Below are 25,357 nucleotides of genomic sequence, written 5' to 3' on the forward strand. Positions count from 1 at the left end.
AGATTTTGCGATCCGGTGATGCGATGGGAAGTGCCGGGGTTTCGGGGTGGCCTTAAGTAATGAACACACTTGTGCACCTGCTGGGTGTCCTGGAAAACGTGACCTGTGTGGGGTCCTGAGGACTGAGTTTGAGAACCACTGCAAAAGACAAATAAATAAGAGGGCCCTGCTTGCAAGCTTACTATCACAACGCAACAAACTAAATACAGGCCTAATTACACCACCAGTTGCTAATGAAATGATAGATGACTGATTCAACCATTAAGTAGGTTTAGGAGGAAACAGTTTCGTCTTTTAGATACTTGGAATGAAGTTCCTGATGTTTGAACACTTGGGGGTTTATTTACTAATCATCGGGGTTCTAAAACCAGGTGCTTCCAATTGTGCTTATGCCCAAAATATAAAAAGGGCAATGATTTTCCTAGCAAAACACAGCTAGTAAAATCATTGCCTTTTTAAATTTTGGGCATAAAAATGATCGGAAGTGCCAGGTTTAGTAAATAAACCCCTTGGTGTGCATCTTGGCAAAATAAAAGGTACTGGTATAATTGTGCCCCAAGGAGGGAAAAATAAACTACACATGCTATAAGTAGCATATAACAAACATTAGGCCCAATTCAGAGTTGTACGCTAATGCTTCCGCAACTGCCATTTTTGGACTTGTACTGAGATGCCCACCGGAGCCATCGCAGCTATCCGCAACTGCGTACACATACGCAGCATCTGATGCGGACATCGGCTCCCTGAGTGAGTCTATGGGCACGCAGAATGACCGCCCGTAACAGACTCTGGAGCCATGTTTCCTGCATATGGGTTCGCAGTCTCAGGATGTGACACGACCCAGAAACGGTCGAGACACGCCTGCTGTTTAGCCGACATTCCCAGTTGCCTCCTCCAAACGCTCTCCGACTGTCAAGCTGCGAATAAATACTCTACTATGACTACAGTAATGTACCTTCAAGCATGGCGCAGTGCGAATCAGACGCATGTGCAGTGAAAAAAAAAAAAATTGCTCCATTTGCGAAAAGTCATTGCGTAAAACACTGAATCAGGCCCGTACAGATGTGTCCTCATACATCTAGCCTCCTTACACGTTAAACAGCCCTACTATTGCGCCATGCCGGGGCGTGACTCTGTAGCACCGAGCGTCTTTTTGTGCGATTTTTTACCTTCAAATGTGTTATTCACACAGTGATGCGAATAGCTAGCACAAGCAGCTGCTGCTTATTAAAATGATATGCAGCATGCCTATATTCTCTGTGCATCTGCGGGTGTATTACAAACCCGCTGCTGTAAAAGCAAATGATACCGCTGAGGGGACCATAGAAACGCAAAGGACTGAATACAGTCACCATCTCCTGTAAAAATAGGCAATTTCATATATAGGAAATGTTTTATAGGCCTGAGTAATGAATGTATACTAGCAGTAAATGGGTCACTTACAGTGCATCCGGAAAGTATTCACAGCGCTTCACTTTTTCCACATTTTGTTATGTTACAGCCTTATTCCAAAATGGAATAAATTCATTTTTGTCCTCAAAATTCTACACACAATACCCCATAATGACAACGTGTAAAAAGTTTTTTTTGAGTTTTTTGCAATTTTCATAAAAAAAAAAAAACCTAAGAAATTACATGTACATAAGTATTCACAGCCTTTGCCATGAAGCTCAAAATTGAGCTCAGGTGCATCCTGTTTCCACTGATCCTCCTTGAGATGATCCTACAGCTTAATGGGCCCCATCCATCTGCGATGGATTGTCGCGATCCCGCAACCCGGCATCACGGGATCGCAGAAATCCAACATGTTGGATTTTCCCGATTTGACGATCGCAATCAAAAAATGATCGCGATAGTCAAATCGCCGACATTTAACATGGAAAATGTCTGCGATCCGGCGACGGATCGCAGAACATCGATGGTGGGAGGTCGGCGTTTCCACCCCGAAACGCCGGCACTTCCCATCGCATTGTCGGATCGCAAAATCCGGTGTCTGATGTATGGCCACCTTTAGGCCCCCATAAATCAGCAATCTGAAAACCACAATTGAACAATTTGAAGATTCATTGCCTGATCTTAGGATTTCCCAATCGAGCAATCTGCGCCCCTACACTACAGATCTTTTTCAGTGATTTGCAGATCGATTGCAGCAAACACAGATCTGGCAATCTTGAAAGGCCCATCATTTTGCTAGAAACGGTCTGCAAATCTGCTGATCATGTCCATACACTAGCAATCTACAGCCCCAATCGATCTGTGAAATCCAACATTTTGGACAATCTGATGAAACAATTCCAATCACTTTTTGGTTGCAATCTGCGAAGCCCATACATTGCAGATTTTTATACACAATCGATTGCAAATTGCACGCTAACTGCAATCTATCTCTGATGTATGGGGGCCTTTAATTTTAGTCTACCTGTGGTAAATTCAGTTGTTTGGACATGATTTTGAAAGGCATACACCTGTCTATATAAGGTCCCACACTTGACCATGCTTGGTTTGTCCTCTAACATGCACTAAGTCCAAGGAATTGTCTGTAGACCTCCAAGACAGGATTGTCTCGAGGCACAAGTCTGGGGAAGGGTACAGAAAAATATCTGCTGCTTTGAAGGTCCCGATGAGCACAGTGGCCTCCATCATTCGTAAATGGAAGAAGTTCGGAACCACCAGGACTCTTCCCAGAGTTGGCCGGCCATCTAAACTGAGAGATCATGGGAGAAGGGCTCTAGTCAGGGAGGTGACCAAGAACGCGATGGTCACTCTGTCAAAACTACAGCATTCCTCTGTGGAGAGAGGAGAACCTTCCAGAAGGACAACCATCTCTGCAGCAATCCACCAATCAGGCCTGTATGGTAGAGTGGCCAGATGGAAGCCACTGTTTAGTAAAAAGCACATGGCAGCCCACCTAGAGTTTGCCAAAACGTACCTGAAGGGCTCTCAGACCATGAGAAACAAAATTCTCTGGTCTGATGAGACAAAGATTGAACTCTTTGGCGTCAATGCCAGGCTTTATGTTTGGAGGAAGCCAGGCACCGCTCATCACCAGGCCAATACCATCCCTACAGTGAAGCATGGTGGTGGCAGCATTATGCTGAGGAGATGTTTTTCATCGGCAGGAACTGGGAGACTAGTCAGGATAGAGGAAAAGATGAATGCAGCAATGTACAGAGACATCCTGGATGAAAACCTGCTCCAGAGCGCTCTTGACCTCAGACTGGGGCGACAGTTCATCTTTCAGCAGGACAACGACCCTAAGCACACAGCCAAGATATCAAAGGAGTGGCTTCAGGACAGCTCTGTGAATGTTCTTGAGTGGCCCAGCCAGAGCCCAGACTTGAATCCAATTGAACATCTCTGGAGAGATTTGAAAATGGCTGTGCACCGATGCTTCCCATCCAACCTGATGGAGCTTGAGAGGTGCTGCAAAAAGGAATGGGCGAAACTGCCCAAAGATAGTTGTGGCATCATATTCAAAAATACTTGAGGCTGTAATTGCTGCCAAAGGTGCATCAACAAAGTATTGACCAAAGGCGTGAATACTTATGTACATGTGATTTCTTAGGTTTTTTTTAAATTAATTTTACAAAAATCTCAAAAAAAACAACTTTTTTCACGTTGTCATTATGGGCTATTGTGTGTAGAATTCTGAGGACAAAAATTAATTTCTTCCATTTTGGAATAAGGCTGTAACATAACAAAATGTGGAAAAAGTGAAGCGCTGTGAATACTTTCCGGATGCACTGTATACTTCTATAAAGTGGAAAAAAAAATGCTGAAAAAATTTGACACTAATTATTTTAAGATGCAGGTATGGATGGCCATTGATGGGCGAAAAACATCCATGGCCATCACTCCAGCAGTCCATCGTTGTGCGGAGGCAAAATGTGGCAAGCCAATCAGGGAATGGAGCAGGGCTACATAGTCCCTTTCAGGGGCAGAGCTAAGCTTCATTTCCCCTGCGCTGCGAATAATTAAAAAACACGTTGCTACCTTTGGCAGCTCTTCGCCATCGATGGTAAAACAACAGCCCATTGATGGTAATCCATAGATACTTGATGAAGGGCAACATTTGCAATAGTTACAAGCTACACTGTATCAGTCATCTGAAAGGCATTTTCACTCCAGTTTATAGACATTATTTCTATTTTTCCTTCTTTTATTTTTTCCTGAACCTGCAGAGAACAAACTTACCTTTAAACCACGCTGAAACGTAGCGATGGATAATAGTGCCAAGTCTTGCTGTTCCTCTGCGTATCGTACCAGGTAAACATATACCAACTTTTTTATCTAGATGAGATGGAAACAATATTAAATTAGATGGAGCAGTGGAATAAAAAACTGCATAAAACTTGTATTTCAAGCAGAGATCTGTGCGAAAAAAAAAAAAAAGAATGCTGATTTGTTGAATGGTTTAAAGAGTGAAAACAGCTACATATAATACTAAGAGGGTTTTGTATCTTAATGCTCTGTGTGTTCGACGTGCCAACACAGTACATTTTCAAACTTCTGTCTTAACCAAATAAAATTATATACTCTCATTCTCCAGAGAGGCACTTTATGGCTGCTGGGGCAAAAGACATAACAATATTAAATCACAGAAGGTTGCAAAATACAACACTTGTCCTTGTTCTGCTTTAGATTAGAGCAAATCAATACTGACCACAAGAGGCCTGTGCGCTGAACGGCAGCAGGTTGCTGAGAAAGGCTCCTTTCCTTGAAACCACTCTGTGCCCAGATAAGGGAGAGCTTAGAGATGCGTGACTACACCTTTCTCTCCGCACTTACTGCCATTCAATGTTACTACATGCCCGGCTGGGAAACTAATCACAACAGGGCCACATTAGTCTTGGGGAACACAGGAAGGTCTGTTTAATTAGTTTATCAATGCTAGAACATCAAACTTCATGACATATTGACTAAACCTTTGATTTTGGTCTGTACCTCCAGCACGGTACAGGGTCACACACAGTATCCTTTGTCATCTGCTAACATCTGTTACACATCCCAACAAAGACCAAGGCAGCTTGGGCTTGCAAAAAGAAATCCACAGGGCGGCATTTTATAAGCAGCATTCAAATCATTAAGAGCAAGGAATGTGCTAGACTGGTTTATATAGTTTTACTTTTTATATCGGTCATTGCTTATGATGGTAGAAAGACACATTTTTAATATTTTGTACAAATGTTAAGTGTATGGTCATAGAGTAAAATTTAAGCCTTAATCATCAAAAGTAAAGCTCAGTCACACACAAAGCAATAATCGCTCAATTGGGCTGATATTACTGTGCGTGGCCCTGGTACACATGCCATGCCTGACCAAGGACCAATAGGATTGATTACTGAGTAAGTTGTAAATGTGGTAAGACGAAGACTGCTATTGGTCTGTGCAATAGCCCCGCTGTAATCCAGAAGCGAAGTGACCATTCAGTTAGAATATTAAATGGCCAGATCTCATCCAAACTAGCCACTTATTTGTGTGGACAAATCAGAATGTAAATCTACCGTACAGCAAGCAAGTTACAACATGATATTCCCGTGTATGGGCAGCAAAATCCACTACGGTGTAATTAATGAGCATTCCCGGAGAATAAACTACATTGCACTAAGTGGTAACCCTTGCAAATGCTGCAATTTCAAAACCGATGCAATGTAAAGCTTAGGATTTTCCGAAAAAGTGTGCACAAGCCCATTCGCTCACATTATTTTTGAGATTATCAGCATAACATTTACTTGGATTAAAAGAATATATGTTTAATTAACAATTATTTAATTGCAGGATGAAACTGGAGTACCCAGAGGAAATACAGGTAGAACCATACACCATCGATCTCACTCATGAGAGACAGCGATGCTAACCCCTACCCAACTGAGTTACCCATGTATGTGATATTAACACAAGGCCTTAAGAGATTATTGAGAGATGGTGAGGTCGCACCAAATGCAACCTTGCAAGGCTGGGCTTTCCCTGACATGGTCGCATCTGATGCGACCAATCACAAATGCACAAGCTCAGAGGGTCCTTCCAGACACCCTGCACCCACTGCTCCACCCCCAGTGTGTCCAGATCACAGTGATCGGATAAACTGGGGGCAACCCCACCTGTCGGTTGTGAAATAGCCGAGACTGAACTATAAACTGAGAAGCTGCAGCTCATGGTAGCTGTAGCTTCTCTCCCAGTTTCCTGATCACTGTGGCCAGTAGTGTGCTGGCTTCAGTGCCCCTGAGGCTGCACTAGAAGCACAGCAACCGTAGCTCTGCCCCACTGTGTCCCGATCACTGTGGCAACTATGATCAAGTAGTGAAGGGTCACCCTACACACTGGCCACTCATCCAGGTATTACTGCAGCAGTGATGGGCGATCTTCTGGAATGCCCATTCACCGATGCTGGCTTCTGCAAGAAGTAGATTTACAGTAATAAAAAAAAAAAAAATAGATAGATAGATAGATAGATAGATAGATAGATAGATAGATAGATAGATCTATCTATCTATCAAACATCACACACATTAATATATGTGTGTGTTTGTCCACTCTGCCGGACCCCTAACCCCCTCGGAATCGGTATTCAATACCGCCGGCCGCATGGTAAGTACTATCTAAACTAACCTGCCCCCCTAACCCTCCTTTAGGGGTGCCTAACTCTAAACTCCCCCCCTCCCCCTTCCCCGCTGCCTAAACCTAAGTCCCTCGGGGGAGTGCCTAACCCTAACCTCCCCCCGGGGGTGCCCAGCCCTAACCCCCCCTTCCCCTAGCCTAACCCTAACCCTTCCGGGGGGGGGGTACCTAGCCCGAAGTCCCCCCCGGGAGCCCTAAACCTAGCCCGAAGTCCCCCCCGGGAGCCCTAAACCTAACCCGAAGTCCCCCCTCGCGGCTGTCCGCTCGCAGTGCCCGGCATCCCTTCGATCGGGATGCTGGTCTCTCGGCGTAGGGGTAATGTCAGGCGTCTAGATTTTAGACGCCTGTCATGTAACCCTAACCGGGATTGAGGAGTCGGGAAGCCAGCGGTCGGTATTGTGGCCGCCAGCTTCCTAAACGTATACCCCCCCTCTGACTGCTGAGCCTGCTCGTCCAATTCATCCCTCGACACTGCTTCTTCACGATCCAATCCGTCTCCTCACCACTCCCCCCCCCTCCGCCCAATACATCATCCACTAAAATATGTGTGTGTGAATATAATCAAGTTAGAACAGTAAAGGTTTTTGTTTTGTTTTTTTACTATTAAATTTTTTTTTATTTTTTTTTAAAGTCCCCAAAATTGTCATTGTTTTTTAAATTATCACATTATATAAATAATTGCTATTTAAAATTGATTTTGCATTTTTGTTTTAAAAATTTAATTGATTCAGGTTTAAAAAGCTATTTGATAATAATTAAAAAACAAAACAAAAAAAAAAACATTAAATGCCTTTAATGGATGACCACCACTAAAAGTTTCATATTTGGGGAAAAAATCACTCTGCTATCTAATGCCAGGGACTACTGTGTAGGCCTTCATGCAGAGTACTGAAGGACTACAGCCTAACCCTCCCCTCCCCCCACAGCCTAACCCTAACCCTCCCTAACACTTACCGTCAAGATGCCAACAGTTGGGATTCTAGCACCGGAATTACTACTGCTGTGGAGATTCCAGCGCTGGCATCCTGACTGCCGGAATGTCAACTACATCCTGACCGAGAGGAACAGATTTATGTCTATATCATAGTATAGTACATAGTCACATAACACTTTATCATCAAAACAGAGCAGAGCATACATGATACTTTCTTTCCACTTAATACATAGAACTCAGAACCAAACCATTGTTGCACAGATCACTATGGCAGCTTTCAACCTACAAAATGTATTGCAGATTTTGTACATCAGTATATCCACATTTAGAGATATAAGGTTATCATGCATAAGCTGACCTCCACACTTTACCCTGTGCACAAACTTTGTGGCATTATTATCATTTATTTATATGGCGCCACAAGTGTTCCGCAGCACCTTACAAAGTACATAAACAAATAGGTTGACCAGTGACTTACAGTACAATACAATACAGGACGAGCACAAGGATAATATACATTGCTACATTAGCGACCATAACACCCAGATAAGCAACCAAGTGTAAGGTGCCCTAGTAGGGAGTAAGAAGTAGATGACAGTAAAGTAAGGAGAAGCATAAGAGGGCAGAGGCCCTGCTCGTAAGAGCTTACATTCTAAAGGGGAGGGGAGACAAACAGGGTGACACAGATGGGGTAGAGGAAGGAGCATGTAGCAGCAAGTTAAGATGAGAGCTGGAAGGCTTTGATGAAGTAGTGGGTCTTAAGAGCCCTGTTTGAAGGATGTAGAGAGGTAGAGAGTGTGATTGGAAGAGGGAGAGAGTTCCAAAGGTGGGGAGCAGTACAAACAAAATCAGTTGGCATGAGAGGCGGCGTGCATTTGTTGAAAGAAGAGGGCAGACAGGAGGGCATAGGGAGATGAGGTCAGAGATGTAAATGGGAAAGGAATGGGTGAGGGGCTTTGTAAGAGAGTGAGAACTTTGAATTGGGGTCTGAAAGGGATGGGGAGCCAGTAGAGGGCTTGTAGGAGAGGGGAAGCAGATGTAGAGCGTTTGGAGAGGAAGATGAGCCGAGCAGTTGCATCGAGGACAGACTGGAGAGGAGAGAGATGGGAGTTAGGGAGACCAGATAGGAGGAGGTTACAGCAGCCCAATCTGGAGATGACCTATGAGTGTGTGAGGGTTTTAGTGGCTTCCTGGGTGAGAAAGGGTCTGATCTTGGAAACGACAGGATTGCGAGAGGTTCTTGATATGTGGCTTGAAGGAGAGGGAGGAGTCATATAGAAGCACCCATATAACACTGTTCTACGTGAAACAAGTTTATATGTCCAACATGATTCATGTGCAGTTGCCTCCACCTTAAACAAACTGAAAATATAAAATAACCTTTCGATTTGTATGTTCTAGATAACAACAAATCCCTGTAGTATATGATTAGTTTGTGGTCTTCAATAACTACAGGGTACCAGCTTGTAGCCCACTAGTCAAATAAAGATATTCCAATATTACCAAAATACTTATGGCTTTTATAAGGATCAGGGTTTAGAGGGATTTGCTTTTTGCATTCATAAGTACAAATTATTATTTATTATTACATTTGCAATTCTGTAATTTTGGCTACTTTACTGCTGTAGATGAGCAGATATAATGAACAGTGGGCCTGATTCAGCAAGGAATGCAAGTGAGAGAACGCACGCACGCACTCGGCCGATGTTTTTGCACCAGTGCGATCATGTAAGGGTACGCAAATTACACGCAGTGTCTACGCAGACCTTTCCGATATTGATTGACAGGAAGTGCCGTTTGTGGGTGGTGACGGGGGTGGTCGGGTGAATGCAGGTGTGCCTGGGCGTTGGGACGCCGTTATAGGGGCGTGCATAATTAAGGCAGTGTGGCGGCATACGCAGCCAGAAGACTCGATGCACGCAGGAAGTGGCCAAAATCCTGCAGGAGATCAGGTCAACCTCTATTGTGCGTATGGCTCCGATGGTTCTTGATGTTACCGATGTTTCAGCTGTCTTGCGGATTACTCAGGCTTTGAGTTAAGGGAAGTCGGCAGTATTGTGTAGTTCTGGGCGTCTGCATCTTATGCTGCGATTGCCGTACATATGCATTGATTAGCATATATTTGCAGCAGCCGAGTGCGTACGTGGGCACACTTACGTTCCTTGCTGAACCAGGCCCAGACTCCTGCTCTATTTTATAGCTGGAAGCTCCAGAACAGCACAAAAAAAACTCCATACAGGGCAAAATAAAAAGCCAGCATGTAAATATATATTATGTTATAGAACTATGCATAATGTGCTTTCCCTAGTGCTGGGGAACCTTTTTTCTGCCGAGGGCCATTTTGATCTATATAACATTATTTGTGGGCCCGATGCAGGCCACGCCCCTCCATGTGACTTCACACAGGGGCGGGGTCACAATTGCCGGTGATTACAGCAATGCTCGGAGCATCCCCAGGATGTTCCGGGGAGCTATAAGGGCAGCGGTGTAACAATCTGAAGTGTCCTAACGACGCTCCAGGTGGCACTGCTGCATAGATTCTGACTGCAGGGTGCCATTCTAGGCACCCTGCTAGCCAGATGAGACTAGCAGAAAAAAAGCTCAGAGGGCCAGACCAAATGATTCCGGGGGCCTTATACAGCCCCTGGGCCTGAGGTTCCACATACCTGCCCTACTGTGTGTGTATCTGTATGAGAGCATACATCACCACAATGCAATAATGACATAGCACTGCCAGTATAAACAGATTTTACTTACCTCAATATTTTTGCTGGCTACATTCTTAACAACAGCCGGGAATAATTCAGAGGCGTTTTTTCCATGTGAAATCATCTAAAATTAGTAAATAAAAGTTAGTCAGAAAACCAGTGACAACGTATTGGCTTATTTAAATGGAGCAGAGAAGTTGGCCACAGAAAAGAAGCAGCTTCTAGCTAGCACTGCATAGCATGTACCTGATAAATACTAGCTATAAGCTGCTTGGTTGCTATGTGTGACTTTACAACTTCTCTCTTTAGACGATTTGCTACATTTCCTCCTTAGTATCTTATGTCAGCAAAGGTTACCAAATGATGGGGCACGTACATCAGAATTAACACAAAAATAATTCACAGATTCTGCATTTTTTTCCGCGATTTAACAACTGTCCTATTCGCCATTATACACTTATACATTGCCGATACTTTTCTGTGATTTGAAGATCAGATCTGCGTATCATGAAAGTGCCCATTTTACTTGTAAAATACTAGTAATAGTCTGCAAATCAGCTGATTGTTACCATACGCTAGCAATATACAGCCCCGATTGGTTGGTGAAACCCAACATGTTGGGCAACCTGATTCACTGATTCCGATCACTTTTTGGTCAGAATCGGCAATCGGTGAACCCCATTCATTGCCTATTTTTTTTTCCACAGATTAATCTGGAAAACGCAGAATTGCCCCAGTTGATTGCTGATGCATGGGCCCCATGAGCCTTAATATCTGTACATATTAAAATAAACAGGCCTATTTATTAAACATGTACTTTTAATATTTTACTCCAAATCAATTGTGTAAATGTATTTTCAACTAAATTTAAGAGGCTGGCATACGCTTTTTGGGTATCTGTATCTATAGGACAGTAAACATGCAAACACTATTGCAGCTCATCAATGGGGGAAAGAAAAAAGATACATGACTAATGAAATCCCAGTGTGGTCGAGCAATCATGGCAGTGATTTAGGAGTACATATGTTTATAGTATTATATGAAAAGGGTTGAGAAAGTGCATAACTAATAGTCTATAAATAGGATTTCCTGCATTCCCCCAAAAACTAAACAAACTGCGAAATTTGCTTTCAAGATTACTATGCAGATATTGTTGTTGTAATGTCAGGAATTTACAAAACCATCAGATTAATCATGCATTTTAACATAATTGCTATCTCTAAATTTGCTTTCTACAAACTAAATCCACATCCTGCCATAAATAGTACTTACCAAAGTGAATGCAACAGGCAAGTAACACCAGCATTAGGGTGAAAGTGGACTGCCCTGGTGCAAACAACTCTTCTAGATTATAAAATGACAGTGGGACAATAGTTCTGAACCAATCTGGGTGCAATGACAAGGGATGATCTGGATATTGTGGCTAATACGGAGTCATGGTGCAATGAAAATCATGACTGGGACATCACTATACCGGGATATACTTTATTTAGGAAGGACTGAATGGGAAGAATAGGAGGAGGGGTAGCAATGTATGTCAAAGAAAGCATAAATACTACGTTAATACATAGTATTGAAGAAAAAAACAAGTCCCTTTGGGTGACTATAGAAACAGGGGAGAAAGTAATTCTTCGTGTTGCGGTGATCTACAGACCACCAGATTAGGAAGGGGAACTGGGCAAACTATTGCAGGACATCACTAAAATGGCATTAAATGGAGAGGTTATAACCATGGGAGATTTGAATCTACCCGATATAAACTGGGAGGTGTCTGTGGCAAGTTCCACTAGAAGTAGGGACATCCTGAATTCATTTCACGGAGCCCCCCTCCAGCAATTGGTGAGGGAGCCCACTCGGAAGGAAGCAATATTAGATTTAATGCTTACAAATGGAGACAGAATATCTGATGTAAAAGTGGGTGAAAACCTGGGATCCAGTGATCATCAAGCAGTATGGTTCAGAATAAAAACAGATACTGCCTCACCCCATACAAAAACAAAAGGTGTTAGATTTTAGGAAGGCTGATTTTGCAGGGATGGGAAGATGTGTAAGCGAATCTTTGGCAGAGTGGAGGAACTTGAAAGGAGTGCAGGAGAGGTGGGAACATTTAGTGCAATATTAAAGGCAACAGACCTTTGTATCAAAAGGGTTAGGAAAACCACAAGGAAAAGGAAGCCAGTGTGGTTTGGGAAAGAGGTAGCAAGTATTGTGAAAGCAAAAAAGATGGCCTTTAGGAAATACAAGCAGACACAAAATAACGAAGACAGAGGAGTAACTTGTAAAACAGAATGAGGCTAAGAAAGTAAACAGATGTGCAAAGGCAAAAGCTGAGGAGAAAATGGCACAGTCAGTGGGTAAATGGGTCAAAAAAAATTTTTTTAACTATATGCAAAAGGAGAAAAAAAAAAGGTGGAATAAAAAGACTAAAGATAGAAAGAGGGATTTTTTTTAGCTGATCATCTTAATTATTTTTGTTCAGTATTCACTACTGAGAGGGCAAGGGGCCACAGTTAAGTTGCAGGTGTAATCAGAAAAATAGGTAGGAACAAGCACATTTACAGAGGAGAAGATCCTAACAGAACTCTCAAAACTGACAGTGGATAAATCAATGGGGCCTGATGGGATAAATCCAAGGATACTAAATTAGCTTAAAGGGGTGCTGGTAACACAATTAACAGAATTATTCAACCAGTCACTAGCTACTGGAGTAATTCCAGAGGACTGGAAAAGAGCAAACTTTGTCCCACTGCACAAAAGTGGAAGGAAGAGGCAAGCAACTACCGACCAGTGAGCCTTACATCAGTAGTAGGGAAATTGATGGAAACACTCTTAAAAGAAAGTCGTAGATTATCTCAAATCCAACAATTTGCAGGATCCAAAACAGCATGGGTTACAGCATGGATTTACTGGGGGGAGATCATGTCAAATAAATCTTATTGATTTTTTTGACTGGTTTACTAAGGAAATATATAAAGAGTGGGCCATAGATATAGCTTATCTAGACTTTAGTAAGGATTTTGACACTTTTCCACATTGCAGACTGCGGTGTCCTGCGCTCTGGATTTGAATCGTAATATGTTAGGGACCTACCCTACAGAGGTTACCTGGATATGGTGGGTAGGCCCATAACCTTGGCCAAGATTATGCTAAAAACCTCTATTGATTGCAAAATTGTATTGCATTTATATATTATTAATAATTTGGAGTTGTGCACCTGAGATTTGTCTGTTTTTGTGCCTGCAATTTGTCTCATCAGGTAGCACCTCCCATTATATATATATTCAGGGTGTGCAGTCCAGAAATCTTTCCCATATAGACTGTTAAACTGGAAAGCATGGGATTGGATACAAATATAAGATCATGGCTGCAGGATAGGAAACAGAGTTGTAGTAAACGAAGTGCTGTCTTAAGAGGGAAATGTTCCCATGGAGTACCTCAGGGATCTGTACTTCGGCCAGTGCTTTTTAATATCTTTATTTGTGACATTGCAAGTGGGATTGAAGGGAAACTATGCCTTTGTGCAGATGACACAAAGGTATGCAATAGGGTAGACACACCAGGAGGGGGTAAAACAAATGATTGATGATCTAGGTAGACTAAAGGAATGGTCAAGAACGTAGCAACTACTGTTTAATGCCAAAAAATGCAAGATCATGCACTTGGGTCTCAAAAATCCAAAGGCTAACTATAGCATTAATGGCACTATACTGGAAACTACTGAAGAGGAAAGGGATCTAGGAGTGACTATTTCAGGTGACTTAAAGGCAAGCAAACAATGTAACAAAGCAATGAGGGATAGATCAGAATACAGTGCACCGGCGGCTGACTTTTAAAAATATCACAAATTAACCAACTGGTCGCAACTGCAGGGGGGCGGGTTGGCGGGCCCCTACAAGCTTCAGGCCCTTGGGCAACTGCCCAACAAGCCCAATGGAAGAGATAGCCCTGCAATGGGTGTGCTGAAAGCAGCGTTAAGTAGCACAAAGATGTGCACAGTAGTTTGCCAAATTTGGAAGCGGGGGAGGAGTGGGGCACTCTGGACTATAGGATAATAATGGCCTCCTTTAGGACTTTAAGTGATTGTAAATATTTTGTGCTCCTCCCTTTTAGGTCTCCACATCCTGCATGGATGCCAGTTATATTTTTAACCATGCCATCCTATCGTGTTACTAAGGGCAGGGCTTACCTGCCTGTACACACAGAGATGTATAGGGTAATATGCTGCAGCTTCAGTGAAAGAAATGAGGGATAAGTCCCTTAGCCTACAATTTGGGACGAGTAGTAAGTTCTCATGATTTTACATTTTATTTTTATTTTTTTTAACAAGAAAAAAAAAAAAAGCACATATAAAGCAGTAGTGGTCCTTAACATAGAAATCTAGAATTTGACTGCAGATAAGAACCACTTGGCCCATCTATTCTACCCCCTTTTTTAAACCAATGGTAACCTTAAACCTTATTCGATCCTTAGTTCTTTGTAAGGATATTTTTAGGTCTATCCCAAGCATGTTTAAAATACTCTCTAACATGAGCATCCCCCTCATTGTATCGGTTAGATCATATACAAGCTACTTATGTGTCTTCATACATCTAGCCTCAATATGCCATGCAGTGCGAGTGAGCCTCTAGGTACTGTGCTACTCTGCTACCATTGGGTGTCTTATGTTGCCGAAAATGCAGCACGCACCAGCAGACTGGGCTGATTAATTTGATATGCGACACTTGTATATCTTGTGTGCACAGGAGTTTGTATATGAACCACAGCGAAACTTGGATAAACAAAAGCTGCGTCCACTGCATTGTAGCACTTCGTATACCGATTCAGAGTCTCCGTCGCACCAAAACATACAAGTGTCACATATCGAATTAATCAGCACAATCTGCTGGTCCGTTATTGTCGCATTGCATTGTGACATAGATGCATTTTCGGCGAAGAGAGACAAAAAAGACGTCCAGCACTAGCAGAGTCTCACCGATAGGGGATTTTTAGTGCGTCTGCAGCACAGATGTATAAGGACACATCTGTAAGAGGATGCAGTAATCCCAGGACTAGTCTGACCAATAGAGGGTGGAGAGGGATGGGAATACACAGTTTTCAATAATGGTCTTTTAGGTTTTTAAATAATCAAACATAAAACATATCTAATCCACAAATTATTTACACAACTTTGGCATCTAAATAAAAAAGTAAAAACACTAGCCTAAAGCATCCTGGTGAAAACAATACAGAAATTCTCAACACAAGTAATAAACCTTATATTCGCTACAAAACAAAAGACTAAAGATGTTACCGAGTTAACGTATTACGCACTGATCTTTTAAAACAAATTAAATGTCTTTGTACAGAAACACCTAAATTGTATACACAGTATATTATACAAAGGACATTCGTACCCCGACAATCCTTTTCATGGCTTCTAATTTGGCAGAGTCTTTGTTACTTTCCAACATTTGCGTTAAGTCTTCATTCCTAAAGTAAGAAAAAGGTTATATTTAGTACACAAACAATATGATGATGATAAGTTATGCTGGGTACACACTAGACGACTGGACCAACATATCGTCTGGATCATCTAGTGTGTATGTACTATGCACGCTTCTGCGCACAGACATCAGGGTTGTTCCGTCGGGCGTACATGCACGGTCGACAGAGCGACCCAGCAAGGTGAATAGTGCAAGCGTACGACATATTGGGCAGTCGTGCACCGGATAGTGCAGTGTGTACCGCCCTCCCGATATATCGTGCCGTCGTACCACTAGACGTCGCATTGGCGGGCCGCCTAGTGTGTAACCAGCCTTAGTATTTAGTTAGTATTTTAATAACAATTTTATCCTTATGCGTGTGGACATCTTTTTATTATTACTATCTTTAGTTAAATAGTGCCCAAGGGTTCTGTAGCACAATATACAGGTTATAGCATTAGCTATATACAGACTAGTTTACAAATTTGCATATTACACAAATACATAAATCATAGAACCCAGACTACAAAATGATGTAGAGGAGACAGTAGATGAGAGGGCCCTGCTCACAAGAGCTTACATTACTAGAAGGAAAGGGGACAGAACTGGAGCATGCAGACGATAGTTCAGGCTAGGAAGATGGATAGTAAGCAAGGATGAAGAGATTTATGGGCATGTTTAAAAAGCTGGGAGGGTAAAAGGGACTGTGGGAGGACATTCCAGAAGTAGAGAGCAACGTGGGAGTAATCCTGAAGGCGGGAGTGCAAAGATGGTGATCAGAGAGGAGATGCGGAGGCTCCCATTGGCCAAGCAGAGTGGGCGGGAGGTTTGCGGAAATGAGGCTGGAGATAGGTAGGATAAGAGTAGCAATACCGTTACAGTCTCCTCACTACAATTTGAGCCAATACCCTCCTTACAGAAATCCACTTAATTTAATCATTGATAACTTCTTAATCTTTATAGTATCAACATACTGTATTACGCAGCACTATAGAGAGAATGTTTTAATTAATTACAACTATCCCTGCCCCACTGGAGCTTACAATAAAGTATTTTAGAACTACCTGTTGCCCACGGCTTCACCCATGATGAAATCACTTCTGCCAACATTTTTTATTTGAGGTGTCTAGTTGTATTCCTTAGCACAGGGGCCTTGTCGTGAGAGTGGTTCACGTGACCAGCAGCGCTATACAGACTGGTGGCAGCAGCACCTTCACCCACCTCTCACACCAATGTCACTGTGTGCCCTGTGCACAGACTGCTATGTAACCTATCCTATTCACCCACCTCTCACTCCAATGTCACTGTGTGCCCTGTGTACAGACTATGTATCCTATCCTATTCACCCACCTCTCACACCAATGTCACTGTGTGCCCTGTGCACAGACTGCTATGTAGCCTATCCTATTCACCCACCACTCACACCAATGTCACTGTGTGCCCTGTGCACAGACTGCTATGTAACCTATCCTATTCACCCACCTCTCACACCAATGTCACTGTGTGCCCTGTGCACAGACTGCTATGTAACCTATCCTATTCACCCACCACTCTCACCAATGTCACTGTGTGCCCTGTGCACAGACTGCTAAGTAGCCTATCCTATTCACCCACCACTCACACCAATGTCACTGCGTGCCCTGTGCACAGACTGCTATGTAACCTATCCTATTCACCCACCTCTCACACCAATGTCACTGTGTGCCCTGTGCAGACTGCTATGTAACCTATCCTATTCACCTACCTCTCACACCAATGTCACTGTGTGCCCTGTGCACAGACTGCTATGTAACCTATCCTATTCACCCACCACTCTCACCAATGTCACTGTGTGCCCTGTGCACAGACTGCTAAGTAGCCTATCCTATTCAAGGGAACGCAGGCAGTGATTATGTCAATACAATTTGTATTTGTTATTGCTCAGCTTTAACTTGACAGAACGAGATGAAAAAGTGCAGGTTATTTGTAGGTGTTGCCACCACATTACTTTTTGTGTCAACTTGGATAGATGAGAAGTCAGAACTGAGGGAGGAAAAAACTAGGCGCTTCTTAAATAAATAATACATGTAAATATTATGTCTAAATGCTGCTCACCAACACTCACTGTTCCGTTATAGCTGCTGGTGCAAATGGCAGGATGCATAGCAATAGAGATGTGCTTCATACAGCGCACCAGATATGAGAGTCACCACTTCCATCAATCCAGGTGCTGCATCATACAGTATACAGCTCTAGTGCAGGGAAAATTCTTCCAGAACTAATATGTACAGTTACCGTCTATTGCTTTCAGTAGCATCTGGTACAACTATGGGACGGCCGATGTACCAGCAATGTACCAAGGGTAACTTCGTGCTTAAAGGGGTTTTAGACCCATTTTTCTTCGCTGTTTTTTGTTTCACAGCCAATACACTTTTTCTGAAATTATTCTAGTTTATTCTGGTCTTTGAGGGGGTGAGGTGAGGTCCCACCAGAGGAAATACTACTCCTCTTGTCCAGCTACCAAAACCTCTTCATATACAATCAAGTACTTGATCAATGTTTCCATGTTATTTAAAATGCAGTCTTTTAGGTCATGTTCATGTTCCACTATTATTAGTAGTACTTAGCATTCCCGCTAGATTGTTTCAGCTGGACACTGCACCTAGCCCAATTTTAAAGTGCTAAGTGTGTCCTGCCCTTATGGAGGCTCTCCACTGATCACACATCGGGTGTCCCACGCAGGGAGAGCTTGGGGACCCGCCCCCTAGAGTGATGGAAAGGGGGACGTGTCACAGAGCCACATCCTCTTCTAGTGTTCCTGCTAGGCTATTTTAGCGGGGCACTGCGCCCTGCCCAATTTGTAAGCGACGAAATGCAGTGCCATCTATTCACACTGCAGGGAGAGCTGGGGGGCAGCCCAGTATCTTTTTCAGTTCTGGGCACGCCCCCCTACAGTGATGAAAAAAGAACGTGTCTCAAAGACAGGCCCTTTTCTGAGTGACCACGCCCCTTTTCGGGCACACGCTGAGGTGCGCCTTTTTGACAGGAGCCCTGCCTGCCCTAGCGCGAAGACTACCTCCACTATTCAGATGCACGAAGATGTGACCCCTATCATAATCGGTGCCCTGCCCTAATTAAAACCTAGAGCTGTGGTTCCCAAACTGAGCGCCGTGGCGCCCTGGGGTGCCGCAGGCACTTGAAGAGGTTTCATAGTTTGGTGGTCCAGGACCAAATAAAATTTTGTATGGTCAATCTGAGGATAAACAGAACTACAATCCCATCCACAACCATATAAGTGAACCTAAGGATGACAGTAAACACAATTTACTTTATTTTTTTTCTGTATTTCTCTATGAGAAACGTTTGGCCTAGGGGTGCCGTGAAAAAAACGCCAATACTCTCGGGCGCAGTGATTCAGAAAAGTTTGGGCACCAGTGTGGTAGGATATGACTACATAAAACATGATTCAACAGAGAGATGAACAGTTAAGGTGCCCACACACAACGACTTTTCATCCAATTTGGCCGATTTCGATGAATCGTGACGACAGATCATGTAAAAAATGGCCAAATCGTGAGTTTCTACTCTTGATCACAATGCCGATGCGCATCCCCGCTCATCGTACTTCGCATCTTCAGATCTGCCGTGCTGTAGGGCAGATTAGCCAATCTGGGATACAATGCACTGCAAGATAGATCTTAAGTCAGATTGGACATTTTTAACTCCAAATTGTGACCACGACTGCCTGGGGAGAGTTCAGGGGAAATCGTGTACATCGGCTGATTGGGAGCAAGTCGATATGTGTGTGGGCACCATTAGTGTGAGGTAACTTGCTGTAGGATGTACAGTATTATGTAGTGAATCATTTATAAAGCTGTCATTTCTATATCTACAGTAGCAGATTTTTTGATCAGCCTGTTGCAGGTGTACATAATGTAGAGTTATTGAATTATACATGAGATGCAGTGGGACAAGTTTATTTTTTATTCATAAAGATAAAATAAGATTTGATTGCTACTATATTGTGGTTCTTTCTTTACAACAATATAAACTTTAACAACAAAAACAAACAAACAGGCTGTTATCATTATGTCATAACGGCGTGTGTTACAGAAGTGAACTAAAGCACTGCCCACTGTAAAGCTGGGTACACACTAAATGATGTGTGTACCCAGCGATGCGAGTGACCCCCCCCTGCCGACTTATCGGGCGGCCGGTACACAGACGATTCAGCGCCCGACTGCTCGATATGTCGGCCCCTGCATGGGGTCGTTAGTCGCATTGCCAATTTGAGCTGCATGTAGTGCCGACTTGACGATGCGACCGACGAAACCGTGGGAGCGCACAACAGGTGACAAAGCACATACGCACTTGACGATTTGTGATCCATCAGTCGTTAAGTGTGTACCCAGCTTTAGGCACCTGTCTTGCTGCAGACTCACTTGATAGTATTAAGCAGCTTTTTCTTGGTGTTCAGTCTTAAAATCACATGACTTTATAATAATACTGAAATGGACTCCTCTAAAGACAACTTTATAGAGAAATCTATTATTGAAAATGTGGAACAATAACATACTGAATTCCATGCTGAAGATCTAGAGGAAGTGCAAGTTTAAGATGCAATGGATGGCTCTGATAGCAATACTGTCCAAAGTGTGGAAGAAGAACGGCAAATTGAACTGCATGATGTAGATCTAGAGGAACAACAACCGGCTAATAATAGAGTCATAGAGGATTATATGACCCAATGTGTGGGAGGACAACTAACTATAGATTACCAATAGTGTTTAGTGTTTAATAGAGCTGATAGTTCCAGCAGATGCCGATATAAGTATTTTCAATGGGGTACCTGGGAATCTCCTGGCCCGCTCCTTGAGGGAACAAAGTGCTTTATCTCTAAAATTAAAAATTAGCAGGACAGTGTCAGCTTTTTTTACAGAGCAGATTACAGATTCTCTTCAGAGGTTTTATTCTGGTCTTTATTTCCTCTCTCCCCCATGTCCCCAGAACAATTTCCGCTACACACTAAAGAGATAGATGATTATTTGTCTTCTATTAATTTTCCTAGAATTTCAGATGAAGCGCAACTGCTTTTAGAACAACCAATCTCACCAGCCAAACTGGGGTTGGCAATTAAGTCCGCACCAACTGGTAAGAGTCCAGGACCTGATGGGTTTACCATATCATAATATAAATTGTTCCAATCTCAGCTGGCCCCTCTCTTATTACAGGCATACTATGACGTTGATGATGTGAAGAACTTGTCTGCCCAAATGTTTGAAGCTCATGTCACTGTTCTTCCTAAGGCAGACAAGGACCAGTCCCTGTGTTTGAGATACCGGCCAATATCTTTGCTCAATGCACGCACACGCTGGAGTTCCCTTTCTCAAAGTCCAGCACCCTGCACGCCGCCGGACCTAGAGTGAACACCATAAGATTTGGGAATTTTCCCGACGTTCCTGGAGGAGTAGGCATGTATGCCTGGGGCAAAGGTTATGGGAGTACAAAAAAAAAGCATGGCTTAATCATGGCTGCCACAGTATACTTGCAATTAAAAAGTCACACTTGCCAGCTTGCTCTGGCAGCAGGGACCTGTAGTTTGCCAAGGAAAAATGTAAATGCAGGTACAAGTTAAATAAAAACACTGTAATAAATAAAATAAAAAAGTCATGGTTTAGTTCTAAAACATCTCATTACTTAGCTAGTCCCAGTGTTCCAAAGGGAACCTGGAAAACCCTTACCTCCACCTTAAAAAAAAAGAAAAAAAAAAGAAGAGGTAAACCAGGAACAATCCAGCAGTTAATTAAATATCGCCTGCTGCTAAAAGCCCTCTACTTTCTCACCATTACTTGGTGTTAAATTGTGAGTAAATCCCATATTAAGTGTATGCGCAATGATACTTCATCTAGAAATAGTTTTCGGATGGATTTTTTTTTCTTATTTCAGGGACTGTACAGAGTCCAGTCCGAGCTTTTGGGGGGGTGGGGAATGATCCTCAAATCTTTGCTTCCATTCTCATGACTTATATTCCATTTACAGTAACCTGTGAATCAACCACTGTTACAACAAGATTAACAAACAAATGTTTCTAAAATCTAGAGCCAGGGTGAAAGTGTTGGAACCAGACCACTCCCCCACGCGGCCACAATACGGAGCAGCTAAAACCCGGGAAACCAAACACCACTAACGTGGCACATCCATGCAATCCACCCCCCCCCCCCCCCGCAGCCATATTACTGAGCAGCTAACCCTCCCCCCAGGCAGCCAATCCCCATACAACTAAGTGGGTACACCCCTCCGCAGCTAAGAAACACGTGGAAATCAAAGCCCCTGCCGGCCATGCATAGATCTTCTTACCGAAGCACAATACAGACGGAGTTAGGAGACAGCAGACAGTCAGGACGGACTGGAGGAGTCCGCACAGAACGGGACAGACAGCAGGAGCCAAAGCAGGCCGGGTCGAAACAGGAGTCACCACAAGCGAGGAGTCAGCGCACCGGGACGGACAGGCCGAGAAGTCAGCGGAGGAGACACACGGCACACGCACTCCTGTGCATGAAATGGCCGCTGCAATACAACGGGCCGGCACGCCCACAAATCTCCACTAGGGCTGACAAGGAACAGCTTCCTTCCTCCCTGCAAAATCTGAGCGCCAGGGAGCAAAATCTGGTCACCATAGCGACCTGCACCCTCGGTAAATGTCAAGCACTGCATTAACTCATTATAGGCGATTCAATTGTAATAGACGTACCCTGCTGGGCGCCTATAGGAATAGTCGCCCGACGGAGCAATTTAAATTGTTGCTCCAATCGGAATCCTAAAGCGATGGGGGGATACATTCTTCTCATAGCGTCCTGAGGTGCAAGAAGAAACGTGTCCAAAGCCTGTTTTTTGGGTCGCCCGGACGGTGGTTTGGGTGCCCAAACCACTACATAAGACAAAATTAGCCGCTGTGCATGGCTAAACCCGGTGTTTGTGGCCATGATAACTACTAATGGGCGACCAAACTGAGAAACAAGTGAATTGCTCCATCAGGGGCCTGTTAGTATAGACGCCCAGCAGGGAATGTCTAACATTTGAAATGCGGCCATTATTAGCAGAGACTTCTGAAATTGCTAAATATATTGGAAAATGGGACATGCTGGCAATGCAGGCAGCCTTGGAAGTACAACCAAGGCTCAGTTCCATTTTCATTGGCCTTTAATGAAGGTTCGGCAACGTCTTATGGTAGGAAGTTGTTGGGCTACATGTTTCAGATGACTGGTAAACAGCCCTCTCTGCAGGCTTCCAAGAATACAACTGGTTATGTGTTTGAGTCTAGGTCTCAGGAGAGGGGGTGGTGACAGTTAATTTACGTGATATGGGGGGTGGCACACACCCCTTGCCCTTAGCCTTCGCACGCTAATACAAAATTATTGCATAGAAGGAGACATATATGTAGAACATAATAAGAACCATAAAGCCAGCCCCTGTATAGATGTGTCCCTCTGTATCTGGGAGATGCTGTGGTTTGTGTAATTAACCAACCAATACATATAGGATGTTTCTGAACTTTGTGCACACTTGCTCCTGAGGAAGCTGGGCTTGTTCAGACCCAGGGAAACGCGTTGAGCTGTTTTACAGACCACTTGGACATTGATTGGACTCTTGAACCCTATCTGGAACATTATCTGGACAAGTCTCCTCAAATGAAACTGGATTGCAGATAACCACCAGTGGATTACCCCCTAGAGCACATATACAATTGGAGTGTGTGTTTACAGACGTTTGGGGAAGTTCCACACGCATATGGAAACCTTTGCTGCTAATATCTTCACTATACAGGAGGAAGTCCTAAACCTATGAGAGATCGGGGAGTCTAACAAGTGGCAGTTATACTATTTCCTATTAACTTTTTTTCTTTTTAAATTGTGCACTTTGATGAATTTATGGTTATTACTTTTTATCTATAATAAATTGCAATTATTTGATATGTGAAAGTACCGTCCTGTATCTTCTTAGTATAATGCTTATATAGTTTTATTTATTTCTATTTTTATTCTATTTATTGCCAGTTATCAACTGTGATAGATGATAGATTTGTAGCTAGCGCTGGTATATATACACACACATTTCTTTTTTCTGTCTGGAGGTTTGACAACCCTCGTACCAGCTGCTGTTTGACAGCGCACCCTATTGAATATATTGTAATATATGTAGAACATCTTAAGTGAGGTTTATGCTAGGCCAGTGGCTCCCAAACTGGGTGTGTGGGGCACTTGCCACGGGTTGGTGGCCCAGGACCAAATCAATTTATGGTCAATGAAATTGGTAGCCACTATCAATGGTTTTGCCTATCGCAAAATGTGTGGACTAACAGGTTCAGTTATGTGGTGGTGGACAGAATTGTGCTCCTAAAGGATGGCAGGTAAACACAATTTACTTCATTTTTTTTCTCAACTGTTCAATAAGAAACTTTTAGGCCTAGGGGTGCTGTGAAAAAAGTCTGAAGATGGTGTAAACTAGCAGGGCAAACTAGTTTGGTTCATAGGGGTCAGATTGTAGTCCCCATTCATTATAATGGGGACTGGGAACTGCAGTGCTAATTAGCACTCCGTCTGATATTTCTGCGAAATCTCCTGCATTTATGCCATTAGTACATAGCAACAAACCATAAAACTATGCGGAAACTGCCGTTTCTACAATATTTTATGAAAAAAAGTGATTGATAAATTGGCCCCCAAGTACTAGACCAGTCATTATGTATTCTGGATACCTAGTAGTAGCCTCCACTATCAAAGACCGTACTTCCAAAACCTGCACAGTATACCACAACCCAATGGATGCAGAACTAAACTGTCCCATGAGCACACATTGCCCTTACCTAACATGCATCCACCACTATACACGTCACATTAACTATGCAGGTAAGTACTCGTATGCAAAACACTTGTATGTATAGATGTGTAATATCTCATGCTTGTTATTTATGTTCTGTATTCAGCTTACTTGCATGTGCTTATTCTATATTGGGCCCTGAATATATCTGCTTGTTAGCTCAAAAACTGAAGAAAAAAAATAAGATACTAGCGGAATTTCCACATATCCAACGTGCCTCAAACACAGAAGTTTCTAAAACGAGTATAACTACATAGCTCGATCAGAACATGCTGTGACCTCAGAGAGTGAGAGACACATGAAGGTGAAATGAGCAAAGACAAACAGAAGGGTAATTAGTGCTCTTTATACATTGTTTTCAGACACTTTCTCTCCAACCTTGTCTGAAATGGATTACATATGCATATAAAAGAGACCGCTTAGTATATTTCCAGAAGAGATTCATTGTGGACTGTCAAATGCGTACGACCAACATAAGACTGTCGAAACAGTGTACGACTCACAAAAGTATATATTGCGATTATATCATAACATATACTGGATCCAAGTTCCATCACAACATACATATACTGAAGTGTCTAAGGTTCTCTATACCAATGTGTGGCAGTAACAATTCTTATGTTGCATTTCTGATGGCACAAGACCATAGCTGCAGCTTCACTGCTACTAATGTTAAATGTTTAAACATTCAACCCTGAAAATGTTTATTTCACATATTGAACAGGCAGGTTTGTATTTTCTACCTCCAGTAATAGTACAAGCCGTTTGACAAGTTCACC

General features: G+C 43.0%; 1 protein-coding gene across 1 annotated transcript in view; it reads right to left on the reverse strand.

Moving 5' to 3' along the window:
- AP3B1 (adaptor related protein complex 3 subunit beta 1) overlaps nucleotides 1-25,357 on the reverse strand; it is a 249,412-nt gene that overhangs the window by 207,090 nt on the left and 16,965 nt on the right. Inside the window, exons 2-4 of the mRNA XM_088443910.1 lie at nucleotides 15,654-15,729; nucleotides 10,310-10,384; nucleotides 4,195-4,290 (exon numbers count right to left, since the gene is read on the reverse strand). Coding sequence (XP_088300036.1) covers nucleotides 4,195-4,290; nucleotides 10,310-10,384; nucleotides 15,654-15,729 — 247 coding nt within the window. The remainder of the gene's footprint in view (nucleotides 1-4,194; nucleotides 4,291-10,309; nucleotides 10,385-15,653; nucleotides 15,730-25,357) is intronic.

This window comes from Taudactylus pleione, unplaced genomic scaffold (genome assembly GCF_031769625.1).
Source record: "Taudactylus pleione unplaced genomic scaffold, aTauple2 ptg000336l, whole genome shotgun sequence".
NCBI lineage: Eukaryota > Metazoa > Chordata > Amphibia > Anura > Myobatrachidae > Taudactylus > Taudactylus pleione.